General features: G+C 47.0%; 1 protein-coding gene across 1 annotated transcript in view; it reads right to left on the bottom strand.

The window, feature by feature from the left end:
- Positions 1-6818: 6818 nt before the first annotated feature.
- The window catches only part of PTGIR (prostaglandin I2 receptor), a 51846-nt gene continuing 41287 nt past the window's right edge, over positions 6819-17377 (bottom strand). The window contains exon 2 of the mRNA XM_053401898.1: positions 6819-7912. Coding sequence (XP_053257873.1) covers positions 7661-7912 — 252 coding nt within the window. The 3' untranslated portion in view covers positions 6819-7660. The remainder of the gene's footprint in view (positions 7913-17377) is intronic.

The raw sequence follows: 17377 nt of genomic DNA on the forward strand, positions 1-17377 counted from the left end.
GCCGCGCGCAGCCTCTCCCGGGCAGCAGGAGCCTTCATCCCCTGCCCGGGAGAGGCTGTGCATGGCTAAGGCTCCCCCAAGAGCCACGCTCCCTTTAAAGAGTGTGCAGAGTGTATGTGCGGCTCTTGGGGGCTTTTCCCCAAGGAGGGAGGAGGGCTCCACGCGGCTCTTTAAAGGGAGCGCTGAGCAGAGCCTCCGCCTGCATTCGCTCCATAAGACGCACACACATTTCCCCTTACTTTTTAGGAGGGGAAAAGTGTGTCTTACAGAGCGAAAAATACGGTACTCTGGGGTAACTCTGGCCGCTCCCCACCCACTGGCGTCGTTTCCTCCAGCCTAAGTCAGGGGTTGTTGCAAAGAAGCAGAATTGCTCAAACCGTTGGCCCGAACCACCCCTAGGACAGCAGCAGGAGGAAATGCCTTTGCATCCTGCGAACTCATCTGCCCGGCGGATGGCAATGACCAGGCACTTGCGCAAGGCGGGTCACGTGCACAGAAAGAGGTGGAGGGTCAGGAAAGTGGTGGGAACTTCTTGAACGTGTTGCAACCCCCTCCAGCATTCAGCTTCATTGGAAGTCTTCAGGTTCGAGAGTTAAGAGAGAGGGAGACAAACTTTTCTCTGCCCAGTCTCTCAAAGTCGAACATAATTCTGCAAACTTCTATTGTGTCGCCCTCTTGCTTGCCTTTTCTCTAAACTAAAAAGTCTCTCCTGCTGCAGCCTTACAGAGGAGATGCTCCATCCCTTTCAGTCTCTTTTCCAAGCCTTTTCCAATCTGCAATCCCTTTTCTGAGGTGGGCCAACCAGATAGCTCTTTCCTCGCATTTCCATCCTGGCTGCTCCCTTTGCCAGTCAGCTGGAGGTGGCTAAACCTGTTGCGTCTTGCTTTGGTGAGGTACAGCGACCTGGTATCTCCCAGCAGAGGCATTAAGAGGTTCACGCTTTGCAGCTAAGAGCTTTTTGAAGCGAGACTTAATGGTGTGTGGCCCCCGCCGATTGAGCTAAAGATGCTGAATTTCCCCCCCAAAAATGAGCTGGCAAATGCCTCAAATGCCTTAAAATCCCATATTGGCCCGAATATAAGCCTCACTTTTTTCCACATTCCGACCATGAATAGTTAAAGTGCGGCTTAAATTCGCAACCTTGCAAAAATGGGCTTTTGTGATATCGCTGCTGAAACAGACGTATAGTAAAACAGAACGGGTGTAAGTCCCTGTGGAATTTTAAGGGAGCAGCTTGTATTCTGGTATTGTCTTTTTCTCTCCCCCCCCCCGGTGATTTTTAAAGGTGTGATTTATTTGCGGGTGCGGCTTATATTCGGGCCAATACAGTATTATTATTATTATTATTATTATTATTATTATTGAATAGTGCTTCCCTATTCTCATTGGCAAAATATTGGAGGGTAGACTTCTGGCCTTACGCTCTTAGGTCTCTTGCTTTCAAACTTCTGAATGATTCCTGCAAAAATTGACCTCCATGTTAGTGTGAGCAGCTGCTTTCCATGTGGAGTCTTCTAAGGGGTGTGTGAGGGGTGGTGGGCAAAAGTTCAGGGTCCAACCTCTCTCTCAAACAACTACTTGAAACCAGTGGCTTACCAGTTTTTGCTGGGCTCCAGCACCCATCAGCCCCAGCCGCTGTGACCAGCTGTCGGGAATAATGGGAATTGTAGTCCGGCAACTTCTGGGGGGGGGGCACACGTTCCCCACCCCTGTGCTAAAGCCATATTATCATAGTCTGCTATGTCTGCTAGAGTGTGCCTGAGTTGTACCGCCTGTGTATTGCCTAGCAACCAGTGCTAGGATGAGCGTTGTGCAGTCCAGCCACCACTGTCAGAAGTATCAGGGTTCTGCTAAGTTTGGGCCGCAAAGCTGAATCCTCAGGTGTCTGATTCCAGCTAAAGGATGTAGAAATGAGTCACTTTATGCACAGCTGAGAAGTCCGCTTTATTTCTCTCCATTGCTATGTGTGTGCAAGGCTGTCATCACACTGTAATTGGCGTGGCTGCTGACAGATGGCGCTGTCCCTGTAAACTGCAGCCTGGTGGCAACTGGGAAGAGGGGAAAGCAGCACGACAGGGCAAAATTCTGCAGTTTAGTTCTCCAACAGAGTTTTATGCAGCTGCAATGGGTAAAGTGTGTGTTAAAATGCATGCGCTTGTGAAAACAGCATATCAAATGCATGATATCAGGGGAAAGACAAATGTCTGGGGACATACGCTTTGCAAAAATGTGTATGTTAGAAGAGAAATTTGCACCAAAATGCTGGTGAATTTTGACGAGGACCTAAAAATTACAATTGCAGACTTGACCCAGGCTAATGGCAGTCATCTGCAGAACACCCAGGGGCTAAGCCCCTATCTCAAGTGCCATCTCATTCAAAGGAAACTCAGAACCCAGTAGAGCTCCTGTGGAACTTCCCACCACTTGAGGAAACAGTGAGGAATTCTACACTAAGTCTGGCTGCAGGAAATTCAGAGATATTAAGCAACCTCCTCACTCCCCCCTCATCAGGGGGTTTGGGCTGGGTGTTCATCAATATGTGGATGATACCCAGCTCTGCCTCTCTTTCAAATCAGAACCAGTGAAGATGGTGAAGGTCCTGTGGAGGCGGTTGGAGGATGGATGGCAGCCAACAGATTGAAGTTGAATCCTGACAAGACAGAAGTACTGTTTTTGGGGGACAGGAGGCGGGCAGGTGTGGAGGACTCCCTGGTCCTGAATGGGGTAACTGTGCCCCTGAAGGACCAGGTGTGCAGCCTGGGAGTCATTTTGGACTCACAGCTGTCCATGGAGGCGTAGATCACTTCTGTGTTCAGGGTGGCTGTCTACCAGCTCCACCTGGTACGCAGGCTGAGACCCTCCCTGCCCACAGACTGTCGAGACAGAGTGGTACATGCTCTGGTTATCTCCTGCATGGACTACTGCCATGCACTCTGCGTGGGGCTGCCTTTGAAGGTGACCCGGAAACTACATTTAATCCAGAATGCGGCAGCTAGACTGGCGACTGGGAGTGGCTGCTGAGACCATACAACACCGGTCCTGAAAGACCTACATTGGCTCCCAGTATGTTTCTGAGCACAATTCAAAGTGTTGGTGCTGACCTTTAAAGCCCTAAACGGCCTCGGCCCAGTATACCTGAAGGAGCGTCTCCAACCCCATCGTCCAGCCCGGACACTGAGGTCCAGCGCTGAGGGCCTTCTTGTGGTTTCCTCCCTGTGAGAAGTGAGGTTACAGGGAACCAGGCAGAGGGCCTTCTCAGTAGTGGCACCCGCACCATGGAACGCCCTCCCACCAGATGTCAAGGAAATAAACAACTATCTGACTTTTAGAAGACATCTGAAGGCAGCTCTGTTTCGGGAAGTTTTTAATGTTTGATATTTTATCGTGTTTTTAATATTCTGTTAGGAGCCGCCCAGAGTGGCTGAGGAAACCCAGCTAGATGGGTGAGGTATAAATAATAAATTATTATTATTATTAATTAATTAAACACACAGACACATCAAATTGCAAACTCGTGTGGAAATGTGGAGAACTGGACTTAAGACTGAGAAAAGCAAAAGAGACTGAGAGAAACGGAAATTAAGATTTACCTATAGACTCTCCTGCACCCCAGAAAATGAAATATATGGGGAAATTCCCTTGGTGGCACTTTCAAATAGAGGGGATGAGGGATAGAAGGCAGTTCTGTGTGTACTTGCAGGGTGTCCATTTTCTCTCCTGCCCTATTTCCTCTCCCACTGGTGCCCCCAATATTGGTGGCGGCGAGGGGCGCCCTTCTAACTGACAGCTGTTCAATTCAGCACATGTGCAGAGAGAGCTATGATGGGGGAATTCTAGTACTCCTGTCTCGGGACTTGGATTCCAAATATTTACACAGAGGGGATTATTGCTTAGTTGGATGGTGGAGTGGGGGGGGGGATGGAGAGATCTGGAAGAACATGCAGGAGATTAGCAAGTAAAAGAAATATTTACTCTGGGGCCTTAAGTCTTCCAGAGCTTCTAGCAAGTGTGTTGCAACTTGGGGAGGAAGAACAGGAGCTACAGGTGCTTGGATGGGTAGAACAAATTTGGTCTCCCAAATCAGTCTGCTTCCAAAAGCCGGCCTTCGGAGAGTAGCAATCTAAGCAGGGCTTGACACTGAGGCCCCATCCTGTCATGCTCAGCTCTCCCACTGGTCTTTAGCCTAAGGTTACCAGATTTTTTTCAGTGAATCTGAGGACACTTTTCAACTACAATGGATTTTGTATGGGGACTGATTTGTAAACCCGGGGACTGTCCCTGGGAAACGGGGACATCTGGTAACCTTACTTTAGCCATATATTTTCAAGTTCATCCCGATAATCATATGGTCTAGCAACTTGATTCTCTTTTGAGTGGAAGGCTGTAGGCTGGAGAGCAGAAAGACGAAGTCAGCTGGAAAGAGGGATTGTAGCTTGTAGGCTCGCCCCACTTTGAGCCTCTGGGGAAAAGATTTTGGCTGCAATTCTAACCCTGCTTACCCGGGAGTAAACAGCATTGAATTCAGCAGGACTTATTTCTGAATAGTCTTGTTTAGGATTGGAGCGTTAGCTGGCTTGTATTGGCTGAACAACATGGCAATAGAAAGTTGTGTACACCTTGGAAACTTCCCCCCAAGATTCCCTGGAGATGTTTTGGACTACAACTTCCATCAGACACAGCTGTGCTGCGCTGGCTGGGGCTGATGGGAGTTGTAGGACAGAGACTGGATGGCCATCTGTCATGGATGCTTTAGTTGAGATTCCTGCATTGCAGGGGGTTGGACTAGATGACCCGGTGACCCCTTCCAACTCTATGATCCTAGGTTGGCAAAGGTTTCTTCCATGCTGTGTTTAAAGGTAAAGGGACCCCTGACCATTAGGTCCAGTCGTGGCCGACTCTGGGGTTGCGGCGCTCATCTCGCTTTATTGGCCGAGGGAGCCAGCATTTGTCTGCAGACAGCTTCCGGGTCATGTTGCCAGCATGACTAAGCCGCTTCTGGCGAACCAGAGCAGCGCACGGAAACACCGTTTACTTTCCCGCCAGAGCGGTACCTATTTATCTACTTGTACATCCTGGCTTATAAAAGCTAGCCGGGAAGGACTGGGCGATGGGCTTCGTGGGGTGGTGAATGCTTCCCTCCGTGAGGGAGCCTTCCCAGACCCGCTGAAAGAGGCGGTTATTAAACCGCTTCTTAAAAAACCATCTTTAGATGCGGCCACGATGGCCAACTATCGCCCAGTCTCAAATCTTCCATTCTTGGGCAAGGTGATTGAGCGAGCGGTTGCCGAACAACTCCAGGCACGCCTGGAAGAAGCGGACCATTTGGATCCCTTCCAGTCGGGATTCAGGCCTCATCATGGGACTGAAACTGCCTTGGTCGCACTGGTTGATGATCTCCGGCGGGCTAGAGACAAAGGTGAGAGCTGTTTCCTAGTTCTGCTGGATCTCTCAGCGGCGTTTGATACCATCGACCATAACATCCTTCTGCACCGTCTTGAGGGGCTGGGAGCTGGGGGCACTGTCATACAGTGGTTCCGCTCCTTCCTCCTGGGCCGTGTTCAGAAAGTGGTGGTGGGGGATGAGTGTTCAGACCCCTGGGCTCTCACTTGTGGGGTGCCTCAGGGTTCTGTCCTCTCCCCCATGCTTTTCAACATTTACATGCAGCCGCTGGGAGAGATCATCAGGAGGTTTGGGCTGGGTGTTCATCAGTATGCGGATGATACCCAGCTCTACCTCTCTTTTAAATCAGAACCAGTGAGGGCGGTGAAAGTCCTGTGTGAGTGTCTGGAGGCGGTTGGAGGATGGATGGCGGCTAACAGATTGAGGTTGAATCCTGACAAGACAGAAGTACTGTTTTTGGGGGACAGGAGGCGGGCAGGTGTGGAGGATTCCCTGGTCCTGAATGGGGTAACTGTGCCCCTCAAGGACCAGGTGCGCAGCCTGGGAGTCATTTTGGACTCACAGCTGTCCATGGAGGCACAGGTCAAATCTGTGTCCAGGGCAGCTGTTTACCAGCTCCATCTGGTACGTAGGCTGAGACCCTATCTGCCTGCGGACTGTCTCGCCAGAGTGGTGCATGCTCTGGTTATCTCCCGCTTGGATTACTGCAATGCGCTCTACGTGGGGCTACCTTTGAAGGTGACTCGGAAACTACAACTAATCCAGAATGCAGCAGCTAGACTGGTGACTGGGGGCGGCTGCCGAGACCATATAACACCGGTCTTGAAAGACCTACATTGGCTCCCAGTACATTTCCGAGCACAAATCAGAGTGTTGGTGCTGACCTTTAAAGCCCTAAACGGCCTCGGTCCAGTATACCTGAAGGAGCGTCTCCACCCCCATCATTCTGCCCGGACGCTGAGGTCTAGCGCCGAGGGCCTTCTGGCGGTTCCCTCATTGCGAGAAGCAAAGCTACAGGGAACCAGGCAGAGGGCCTTCTCGGTAGTGGCGCCCGCCCTGTGGAATGCCCTTCCAGCAGATGTCAAAGAGATAAACAACTACCTGACATTCAGAAGACATCTTAAGGCAGCCCTGTTCAGGGAAGTTTTTAATGTGTGATATTTTACTGTATTTTTGGTTTTTATGGAAGCCGCCCGGAGTGGCTGGGGAGGCCCAGCCAGATGGGGGGGTATAAATAATAAATTATTATTATTATTATTATTATTACTTTGACGTGCTTTCAAACTGCTAGGTTGGCAGGAGCTGGGACAGAAGAACGGGAGCTCACTCTGTCGTGGGGATTTGAACCGCCGACCTTCTGATCAGTAAGCCCTAGGCTCAGTGGTTTAACCCACAGCACCACCCGCGTCCCCTATGCTGTGTTTATGTGAGAGTTAAGCCGCAGACTCGCCAGGCCCTGTTTGAGCTCTGTCTGCGTGCATTTTAAAGTACATCCACGCAGGCGTGCTGGATAGAAACTCGCCGCTTTTTATTTCTACACTTTCGAAGATTCACAGTAAAGCTTCACAATTGAACCCTGTGTGCTAATCGACGCCGGAAGCGTGAAACTGGACAAACTTAATATCCATTATCTGTTTGGGTATGTTAGCAAACAAGGCAGAGCTGGGATGGCACAGGTTGCTCAACATGCAGGCAAACCGAATGCTATACAGTCACATTTATATTCTCTCTCTCTCTCCATCGTCTTCCTCTGTTTTGCCCTCTTGGTGCTTGAATTACAGACGCCCTTTTAAACTGATCTCCCGTCCTCTTTAACCAATGAGGAAACGCAAAGCAGAGCATCCCTATGGAAAGGGTCGTCGCTCCCCTGATATAGAGCCACCCGCTTTGCATGTTCAAGGTCCCAGGTAGCAGAATCTCCCGGCAGGGCTGGAATTGTCTCCTGCCTGAAACCTTGCAGAGCATCTGCCAATCAGTGTCGAGACATTCCTGAGCTGGATGGACCAATTGGCCACTTCCCATGTCCTCCTGGAAATTTCCTTATGGGGGATGCCATTGTAGGGGAAAAGAATCTCTCCCCTCCAAAGACCTGTTCCTTCGCCACCACCCGCACCTGCTCCAACCTAACCCCCCCAGTTCCTGGATCCTTGTGGAGATGCTCTGCAGGTGGGACATCATTTCAGCTCCTCCTCTGAGTCGTCACCCCGTCCCTCTGCGCCCACTGCCAGGAAGCGCCACGTCCGTAGGGTGGCTTTGGCTCTCAGCATGCGGAATAGTCTTGGAAAGGGATGCTGTCCTGCGTCCCGAGTGTGGCAGATGCTTTCTGCGTCCTGGACCACCAGGGCCACCAGAACTGGGAGTAGAAAAAGTTCTGGATGCTGCGGAAGACGGTTTTGCGGAAAATGATGAAGAGCCACGGGTCCACGATGGGGTTGAAGGCGCTGAATCGGAAGGCTTTCATGTCCTCGTTCTCGATGTGGTCAGGGTTGATGCCCCCAATGTAAGCCCGGATCTGTGGCAGAAGAGAAGAGAAGGGGTCAGGAGAGGGGGAAAGCAGCACAAGGTCATAATATTATGATGGAAGATTGGGGAAAATTATGGAAAACTGATTTAAAAATTTACAGATTGTTCCCTATTGAAGGAGAATTGCATGAAGATGATGTACAGATTGTACACAACACCAGTGCAGTTAGGGAAAATGTATTAAACTAGTTCAAATATACTGTATTTTTCGCTCCATAAGACGCACCAGACCACCAGACGCACCTAGTTTTTGGAGGAGGAAAACAAGAAAAAAAATATTCTGAATCCCAGAAGCCAGAACAGCAAGAGAGATCGCTGCGCAGTGAAAGCAGCGATCCCTCTTGCTGTTCTGGCTTCTGGGATAGCTGCGCAGCCTGCATTCACTCCATAAGACGCACACACATTTCCCCTTACTTTTTAGGAGGGAAAAAGTGAGTTATAGAGCAAAAAGTATATGTTGGAAGTGTAAGAAAAAGGAGGGGACATTTTATCATATGTGGTGGGATTGTAAAGTAATTTAAAAAATTTGGGAAATGATATACAACGAATTGAAGAAAATGTTCCATTTGACATTTGTTAAAAAACCTGAAGCATTTTTGTTAGGGATTGTAGGGAAAGATCTGCCAAAAAAGCTGAAAAACATCTCCATGTATGTGACAACGGCCGCGAGAGTTCTGGTAGCACAAGGATGGAAGACTGAAGAAACCCCAACTAAAGAATCATGGCAAGAAAAATTGACGGACTATGCAGAACTGGCAAAACTGACATATAAGCTACGGGTCAAGGATAACTGTGACTTTAAAGATGAATGGGAACCCTTTACAAAGTATCTGAAGACGCAACAAAGCGAACTGGACTCCTTGGCTGGGTTTGAATAAACATTCGCAAACTTTTTATTGATAATAATCAGCTAAATAGTTTGAGGATCTATACAACTTTGTAACATACAGAAAACAGCAGTCTGAGAGAAACCAAAGACTGGAACTGAGGGAAGCTGGGGGGTGGGTGGGTTTTGTGTGGGAGGGTGGGGGGAGGGAGAGAGGACAAATGGGGAAAAAAATAAGGATGATATGTTTCTGGATAATATGTTTTGTTTTAATTTTGAATAAAAAAATTTAAAAAGGAAAAGGGGACAGCAGCAGCTGCTTCCAGCCCAGTACCATGTGGGTGCCTGAAAGGAAGCCCTGGCTGCTTTGGGCAAGTTCCCTGCCCTCCCTCCCACCTTCTTTGCAAACAGCTTAGTTGGATCACAGCCAGCTAATGCACACAAAAAGTCTTGGGTTCAATTTCTGACACCTCCAGTTGTACCTCAGGAGGTGAGTGAAGACCCCGGGAAGCCAAGCCAAGCAAGCTATACCTGAAGGAGCGTCTCCACCCCCATTGTTCAGCCTGGACACTGAGGTACAGCGCCAAGGGACTTCTGGTGGCTCCCTTATTGCGAGAAGTGAGGTTACAGGGAACCAGGCAGAGGGCCTTCTCGGTGGTGGCACCCGCCCTGTGGAACGCCCTCCCACCAGATGTCAAGGAAATAAACAACTATCTGACTTTTAGAAGACATCTGAAGGCAACCCTGTTTCGGGAAGTTTTTAATGTTTGATGTTTTATCGTGTTTTTAATATTCTGTTGGGAGGCCCCCAGGGTGGCTGGGGAAACCCAGCCAGATGGGCAGAGTATAAATAATAAATTAATATTACTATTATTAAGCTACTTGGAGAAAAACGATAAGTGGTTTTCATATTAAGTCTGTATTTGACTCATCCCAAATTGGCAAAAGACACGGTTTGGAAGTTTAAAAGGACCAGTACACCTGGCATTTCAGGAATTTCCTTCCTTGCCTCTTCCTCCAATCTGTACACATGTTTGCCATCACCTGTGGCCAATGGGTTCCTCTTTCATGACACCCCCTGCAGCGCATCAGGGAACCAACTCTATTTATATATCTGCAAGGCGGACTGGAGTCAAGAACCATCAGCAGGCTGTTTTTAAGCAGTTTCCTCAAATATTTGCAGAGGCAGATCTAAAAGGGAGAGCAAGCCACAGCTTTCCCCACCACACATTAGTCAACATGTGTTATGTACTGAGTTGAATAGGATGCAGCAGTCTGATTGGTCCTAGAACAATAGGATTCACAATGCAGCAGTCTGATTGGTCCTAGAACAATGCAGCAGTATGATTGGTCTGCAGGAGCCACCCAATCCAGCTCCAGGTAGAAGTGAATCCACAACCTGATTGGCCAACAGGAGAATCCCGGAATTAGCCAATCATGTGCAGCCCATTGTGTAAATAATGTATATAAAGCAGATATTGTGGGGAAACTTTCATTCCTCCTCACTACTACGAGCTGAATAAAGAGCATGAAATCCACTCTAGACTCCGAGTATATTTCAACACGCTTCGAAGAGGGAGATAGTAAAAGCACAACTTCAGGCAATACCAATGAGACGGAAACATGGAAGGTGCCTAAAGAAGCCAGGGTGGCTATCTAAAGAACTTTTAACTGAGTTAAGATTAAAAAAGGATGTGTACAAAAAATGGAAAAGGGGGGAAACCACCAAAGAGGAATTCAAACAAATAGCCAGCACGTGTAGACACAAAGTCAGAAAAGCTAAAGCACAGAATGAACTCAGGCTTGCTAGAGAGGTTAAAAGCAACAAAAAAGGCTTTTATGGGTATGTTCGTAGCAAAAGGAAGAACAAAGAAATGGGTCACTCAGAGGAGAAGATGGTGAAATGCAAACAGGGGACACAGAAAGGGCTGAACTCCTCAATGCCTTCTTTACCTCAGTCTTCTCCGATAAAGAAAACAATGCCCGACCTGAAGAATTTGGAGCAAATGATTCAGCAGAGGAAACACAGCCCAGAATAACTAAGGAGATAGTACAAGAATACTTGGCTAGTTTAGATGTATTCAAGTCTCCAGGGCCAGATGAACTGCATCCAAGAGTATTAAAAGAACTGGCAGATGTGATCTCAGAACCACTGGCAGTCATCTTTGAGAATTCCTGGAGAACAGGCGAAGTCCCGGCAGACTGGAGGATGGCAAATGTTGTCCCTATTTTCAAAAAGGGGAAAAGAGAGGACCCAAATAATTACCGCCCAGTCAGTCTGACATCAATACCAGGGAAGATTCTGGAGCAGATCATTAAGCAAACAGTCTGTGAGCACCTAGAAAGGAATGCTGTGATCACCAATAGTCAGCATGGATTTCTGAAAAATAAGTCATGTCAGACTAACCTGATCTCGTTTTTTGACAGAATTACAAACCTGGTAGATGAAGGGAACGCAGTGGATGTAGCCTACCTTGATTTCAGCAAGGCATTTGACAAGGTGCCTCATGATATTCTTGTAAAGAAGCTGGTAAAATGCGGTCTTGACTATGCTACCACTCAGTGGATTTGTAACTGGCTGACTGACCGAACCCAAAGGATGCTCATCAATGGTTCCTCTTCATCCTGGAGAAGAGTGACTAGTGGGGTGCCACAGGGTTCTGTCTTGGGCCCAGTCTTATTCAACATCTTTATCAACGACTTGGATGATGGACTCAAGGGCATCCTGATCAAATTTGCAGATGACACCAAACTGGGAGGGGTGGCTAACACCCCAGAGGACAGGATCACACTTCAAAACGACCTTGACAGATTAGAGAACTGGGCCAAAACAAACAAGATGAATTTTAACAGGGAGAAATGTAAAGTATTGCACTTGGGCAAAAAAAATGAGAGGCACAAATACAAGATGGGTGACACCTGGCTTGAGAGCAGTACATGTGAAAAGGATCTAGGAGTCTTGGTTGACCACAAACTTGACATGAGCCAACAGTGTGACGCGGCAGCTAAAAAAGCCAATGCAATTCTGGGCTGCATCAATAGATCAAGGGAAGTAATAGTGCCACTGTATTCTGCTCTGGTCAGACCTCACCTGGAGTACTGTGTCCAGTTCTGGGCACCACAGTTCAAGAAGGACACTGACAAACTGGAACGTGTCCAGAGGAGGGCAACCAAAATGGTCAAAGGCCTGGAAACAATGCCTTATGAGGAACGGCTAAGGGAGCTGGGCATGTTTAGCCTGGAGAAGAGGAGGTTAAGGGGTGATATGATAGCCATGTTCAAATATATAAAAGTATGTCACATAGAGGAGGGAGAAAGGTTGTTTTCTGCTGCTCCAGAGAAACGGACACGGAGCAATGGTTCCAAACTACAAGAAAGAAGATTCCACCTAAACATTAGGAAGAACTTCCTGACAGTAAGAGCTGTTCGACAGTGGAATTTGCTGCCAAGGAGTGTGGTGGAGTCTCCTTCTTTGGAGGTCTTTAAGCAGATGCTTGACAACCATATGTCAGGAGTGCTCTGATGGTGTTTCCTGCTTGGCAGGGGGTTGGACTCGATGGCCCTTGTGGTCTCTTCCAACTCTATGATTCTATGATTCTATGAAGACCCAAGAAGATTTCAAAGAAGGGAGAGGCAAAAACAGAAGGTTTAATAGCGAAGAGCATATAAAAAAGACAAGTTGTGTGTGCATTCTGGATCTAACCCAACCCTCGAGTGAGTTCAAATTCCTGGTGACTGCCTCCTGCGCTTCAGGCATACTTAGAAAATAGTGTAATTGCTGAATGTGTAAGATCTTGTTAACCGGCCGAAAGCCCCTCTTCTGATAGAGGGGTTTTTTTGCTCATGAAAGCCCATCGTGTGAACACAGCGCAAATGTTGTTGTTTTCAATTAAAAAGTTGGCAACTCTCACGGTGACCAAACGCTGAGAGTTGTGAAATTGTTCTGAGAGGGAAGTGTGACTGAAACAGAGAAAGTCCCTCCACACTCAGTGAGCTGCGTGTAGCAATTTGCTTGAGAGGGAGATTTCCTCATGCCTCGAGAATCTTAGGGGGCCAGCTGTGATCCTTTTGCTGTGGCTTCTGCAAGAGCTCAGTGGAGATCCAGGCGGATGGACCACCCCACTGATAGTTGCAGGCTGTTCCCCTTCTTCCATATCCCATTTCATGACAGAGAAGAGCTGGGGTCTTTAGCCTAGTAGGAATACAGGCTTGCAAGCTTTCGTTGCTCAAACCACTGTGAATCAATTCTAGCTCTAACTGATTCATCACTGTTTCTTTTTTCTTTCCTTTTCCTTTTCAAATAATCTTTATTAGTTTTTCAATTAGATACTCCACATACAAATACTGTATTACATTTTACATTTAGACTTGCTCTTCAGAGCTGACTTCCCTCCTTCCTTCTTCTGGTTTTTTATATCACATATAATTTTATCGCATTATTTTATTCCATTTTATATATTGTTATTCATTTTCCATATTTGTCCATAGTGTATCCGTAAACAAGTAAGTCCTCATGTTTATACAATTCTTGTTGTCTGCTTGTATTCATTTACAACTACTGTTAGTTATATTAGTTTCCTTATACATTTTGTTTCTTACTATTTTCATTATCCATCACTTTTCTTAATCTTTCCTGTTTTGAGGTTTGTTTCCAATTCTACTGGTTTTACTATTTCATCTTATCTTTCCCATATGCAACATAATTTCCCCCCATTCTTTATGAAATGTTTCTTCACCCTGGTCTCGAATTTTCCCTGTTAGTTTGGCTATTTCTGCATATTCCGTTACCTTTTGTCGCCATTCTTCTACTGTTGGTAATTGCTGCTGTTTCCAAACCTGGGCTAGCAGTAACCTCGCCGCTGTTGTTGCATATAAAAACAGTTTCTGATCGTTCTTAACTATATCTTCTCCTACCATTCCTAACAAGAATGCCTCTGGCTTTTTCAAAAATGTATATCTAAAGATCTTCTTTAGCTCATTATATATATATTTGTTTCAATATATGGGTTAAGAGTAAGAATCATAAATTTGTAGAGCTGGAAGGGACCCCAATGCTAAATGTCATGATGTCATGACATAATTTAAGCTACATTACTGTATTTTAAAGGGACGTGGGTGGTGCTGTGGGTTAAACCACAGAGCCTAGGGCTGGCTGATCAGAAGGTCGGCGGTTTGAATCCCCATGACGGGGTGAGCTCCCGTTGTTCGGTCCCTGCTCCTGCCCACCTAGCAGTTCGAAAGCCCATCAAAGTGCAAGTAGATAAATAGGTACCGCTCCGGCGGGAAGGTAAACGGCGTTTCCGTGCGCTGCTCTGGTTCGCCAGAAGCGGCTTAGCCATGCTGGCCACATGACCTGGAAGCTGTACGCCGGCTCCCTGGGCCAATAAAGCGAGATGAGCGCCGCAACCCCAGAGTCGGCCACGACTGGACCTAATGGACATGGGTCCCTTTACCTTTACCTTTACTGTATTTTAATATTTTGTTGGAAGCCGCCCAGAGTGGCTGGGGAAGCCCAGCCAGATGGGCGGAGTATAAATAATAAATAATAATAATAATTATATCATCATCATCATCATCATTATTATCATCATCTAGCCCAACCCACTGCAAGGCAGGAAGCTCAGCTAAAGCATCCCTGACAGATGGCCACCCAACTTCTGCTTAAAAACCTCCAAGGAATGAGAGCTCGCCACTTCTCGTGGGAGTCTGTTCCTTTCTCTTCTCCCTTCTATTCCTAGGTCATGCTTTGCAATTGCTTCCGCATTCCTGATATGTTAGTGCAACAGTTTGCCAACACAGATTTTTTTAAAAAACAAAAAACAAGAAGTACTCTCAGCACGGGCAGTTTTGAATTTTTTTAGCTCTTTAAAAAAATAATAACGTTACAGTGGTACCTCGGGTTACATACGCTTCAGGTTACAGACTCCGCTAACCCAGAAATAGTGCTTCAGGTTAAGAACTTTGCTTCAGGATGAAAACAGAAATCGTGCTGCAGCGGTGGCGCAGCAGCAGCCGGAAGCCTCATTAGCTACAGTGGTGCTTCAGGTTAAGAACAGTTTCAGGTTAAGAACGGACCTCCGGAACGAATTAAGTACTTAACCTGAGGTACCACTGTATATGTAATGTATTGTAAGACTATTAATAAAGCTTGTTACATTGCAAAAAAAAGAGAAAAAAGTGCTAGTTGCCAATGACCTTTTTACAATACCTGAACGACCGGTTTACAATATTAAGTCTGTATCCGGAAGTGTCCACAGTGGGGTGTGGGGTGGAGGGTGTTTTTGTCTTTTTGCAGGTGGATGAGGAAAGCAGATCCCTCTTTGTGCTTCAGTTCACCCCCAACCTTCCTGCATATAATATAATAAGTTAAATCCAGACCCCAGAGAGGTAGCTTAATGATTCTTGCACCCTGGGATGTTATCACGCAGGAAACCCCCGGCTCCTTCCGCTGCCACAACCGTAATCAAACCAGAAATAATCCCACCGTGCTTTTATGACGAGGGGGGGTTAATGAGATTGCTAGGTAATTGCAGACCTCGTCATAATTGGATGGCACAAATTAAGGCTGATGACTCCAAGCCTTGGAGCGAAGCAAGGCCTCCGTGTCACCTCTGAGACTGATGCTCCAGGAAATACAATATTGTATACTTAGTCAAATGACACTCAGATCCATTCAACAGTGTTTGAATTGGGATATGGATTTGTCAGGAGGGAAACATAAAATAGACAGCAAGATTTGCAGCCAGGACCAGAGATTCGGCCAACTTCCTTTCTAAACAAAGCACCTCAGAGTTGCCGTTATACATGCCATTTTATATTTTCAACTCACATCAATCAAAACAGAGATCATGTTCATTTCCCTTTCCTCCCACCCATTTATTTTCAAATTGTAAGGGCTTCCCTCAGTAGGACTGGGGTTTATTGTTCCCCTTAGGTATGTCTACACTACCAATTTAAACCAGTTTCTGACCCATTTAAACTGTACATACTCAACTGAAGAACTTTCAAAACTGAAGTCCTGTGAAGGGGTTACAGATCTCAAAGAGCCCTCACAAAATTACGATTTTGGTCAGGGAGGGGGAGCTGCGACAGTGATGAAGCTCGTTTACATTGGTTTCAAGCTAATTTAAATTTATTGGAAGATACACTCCCTTATCTACTGTGGATAAGATAAAAACCCATACATTTCAAGTGGCAATTGGTCTGATCCAAGGTCCACGTTTCTGAAAGCACCGTGAACAAAGGCGACTGGATCTGTTCCAGCAGCAGTTGCATCTTTACACTCATGATGCAAGCTAGTCAGCGGAACTGGGATTTTAAATTATAAATTATTGGATGGATATACAGCCTTTCTGCCAAGTTTCCCGGCCCTCCCTGAGGCAGTGTACTTTTTGTTGTTGTTGTTGTTGTTTAGTCGTTTAGTCGTGTCCGACTCTTCGTGACCCCATGGACCAGAGCACGCCAGGCACTCCTGTCTTCCACTGCCTCCCGCAGTTTGGTCAAACTCATGCTGGTAGCTTTGAGAACACTGTCCAACCATCTCGTCCTCTGTCGTCCCCTTCTCCTTGTGCCCTCCATCTTTCCCAACATCAGGGTCTTTTCCAGGGAGTCTTCTCTTCTCATGAGGTGGCCAAACTACTGGAGCCTCAGCTTCAGGATCTGTCCTTCCAGTGAGCACTCAGGGCTGATTTCCTTCAGAATGGAGAGGTTTGATCTTCTTGCAGTCCATGGGACTCTCAAGAGTCTCCTCCAGCACCAGAATTCAAAAGCATCCATTGTTCGGCGATCAGCCTTCTTTATGGTCCAGCTCTCACTTCCATACATCACTAGTGTACAGTTTTAATTCTTCCCAATTCTCTCCCAATTCCCTGCTAGATGTCAGATTTCATGTGGGACTCTGTTTGTGCCTGTGTGTGTGAGAGAGAAACTGTAGAATTCAAACAGCCCTCCTTATATCTCCTTATTTCTTTGGCAATCGCTCGTAGCCGAGTAAGATTGTCTTCCATAAACACGGTTTTAACAATGAGTCCGTAAGTGAATGTGAAGGCCAATTTTTTCTTAGTGGGACAGTTTCTATCTTTTTGCCAGCTCTGAAAGGCCTTCCTTTTCTTGTCAATCATGTGTTCAATCTCACTGTCATTCTCATCAAACCATTCCTGGTGTTTCTTGGTTTGGTATCCAATAGTTTGTTCACAGGCTGAAATAATGGATGTTTTTAGCTTGGTCCAGTGTTCCTCAATCTGAAAGCAGATGGTTCTTAAGAGTCGTTTGGAAGCAATCTCGCTTAATGGGATCTTGAAGGGCTTGAGTGTTCATTTTGCGCCTTGGTTTCCTTCCTTGATTGGGACGCTGGTGGCGCTGTGGGTTAAACCACAGAGCCTAGGACTTGCCGATCAGAAGGTTGGCGGTTTGAATCCCCGCGACAGGGTGAGCGCCCGTTGCTCGGTCCCTGCTCTTGCCAACCTAGCAGTTCGAAAGCACGTCAAAGTGCAAGTATATAAATAGGTACTGCTCCGGCGGGAAGGTAAACGGCGTTTCTGTGCGCTGCTCTGGTTCGCCAGAAGCGGCTTAGTCATGCTGGCCACATGACCCGGAAGCTGTACGCCGGCTTCCTCGGCCTGCTCTGGT

Source organism: Podarcis raffonei, chromosome 8 (assembly GCF_027172205.1).
Source record: "Podarcis raffonei isolate rPodRaf1 chromosome 8, rPodRaf1.pri, whole genome shotgun sequence".
NCBI lineage: Eukaryota > Metazoa > Chordata > Lepidosauria > Squamata > Lacertidae > Podarcis > Podarcis raffonei.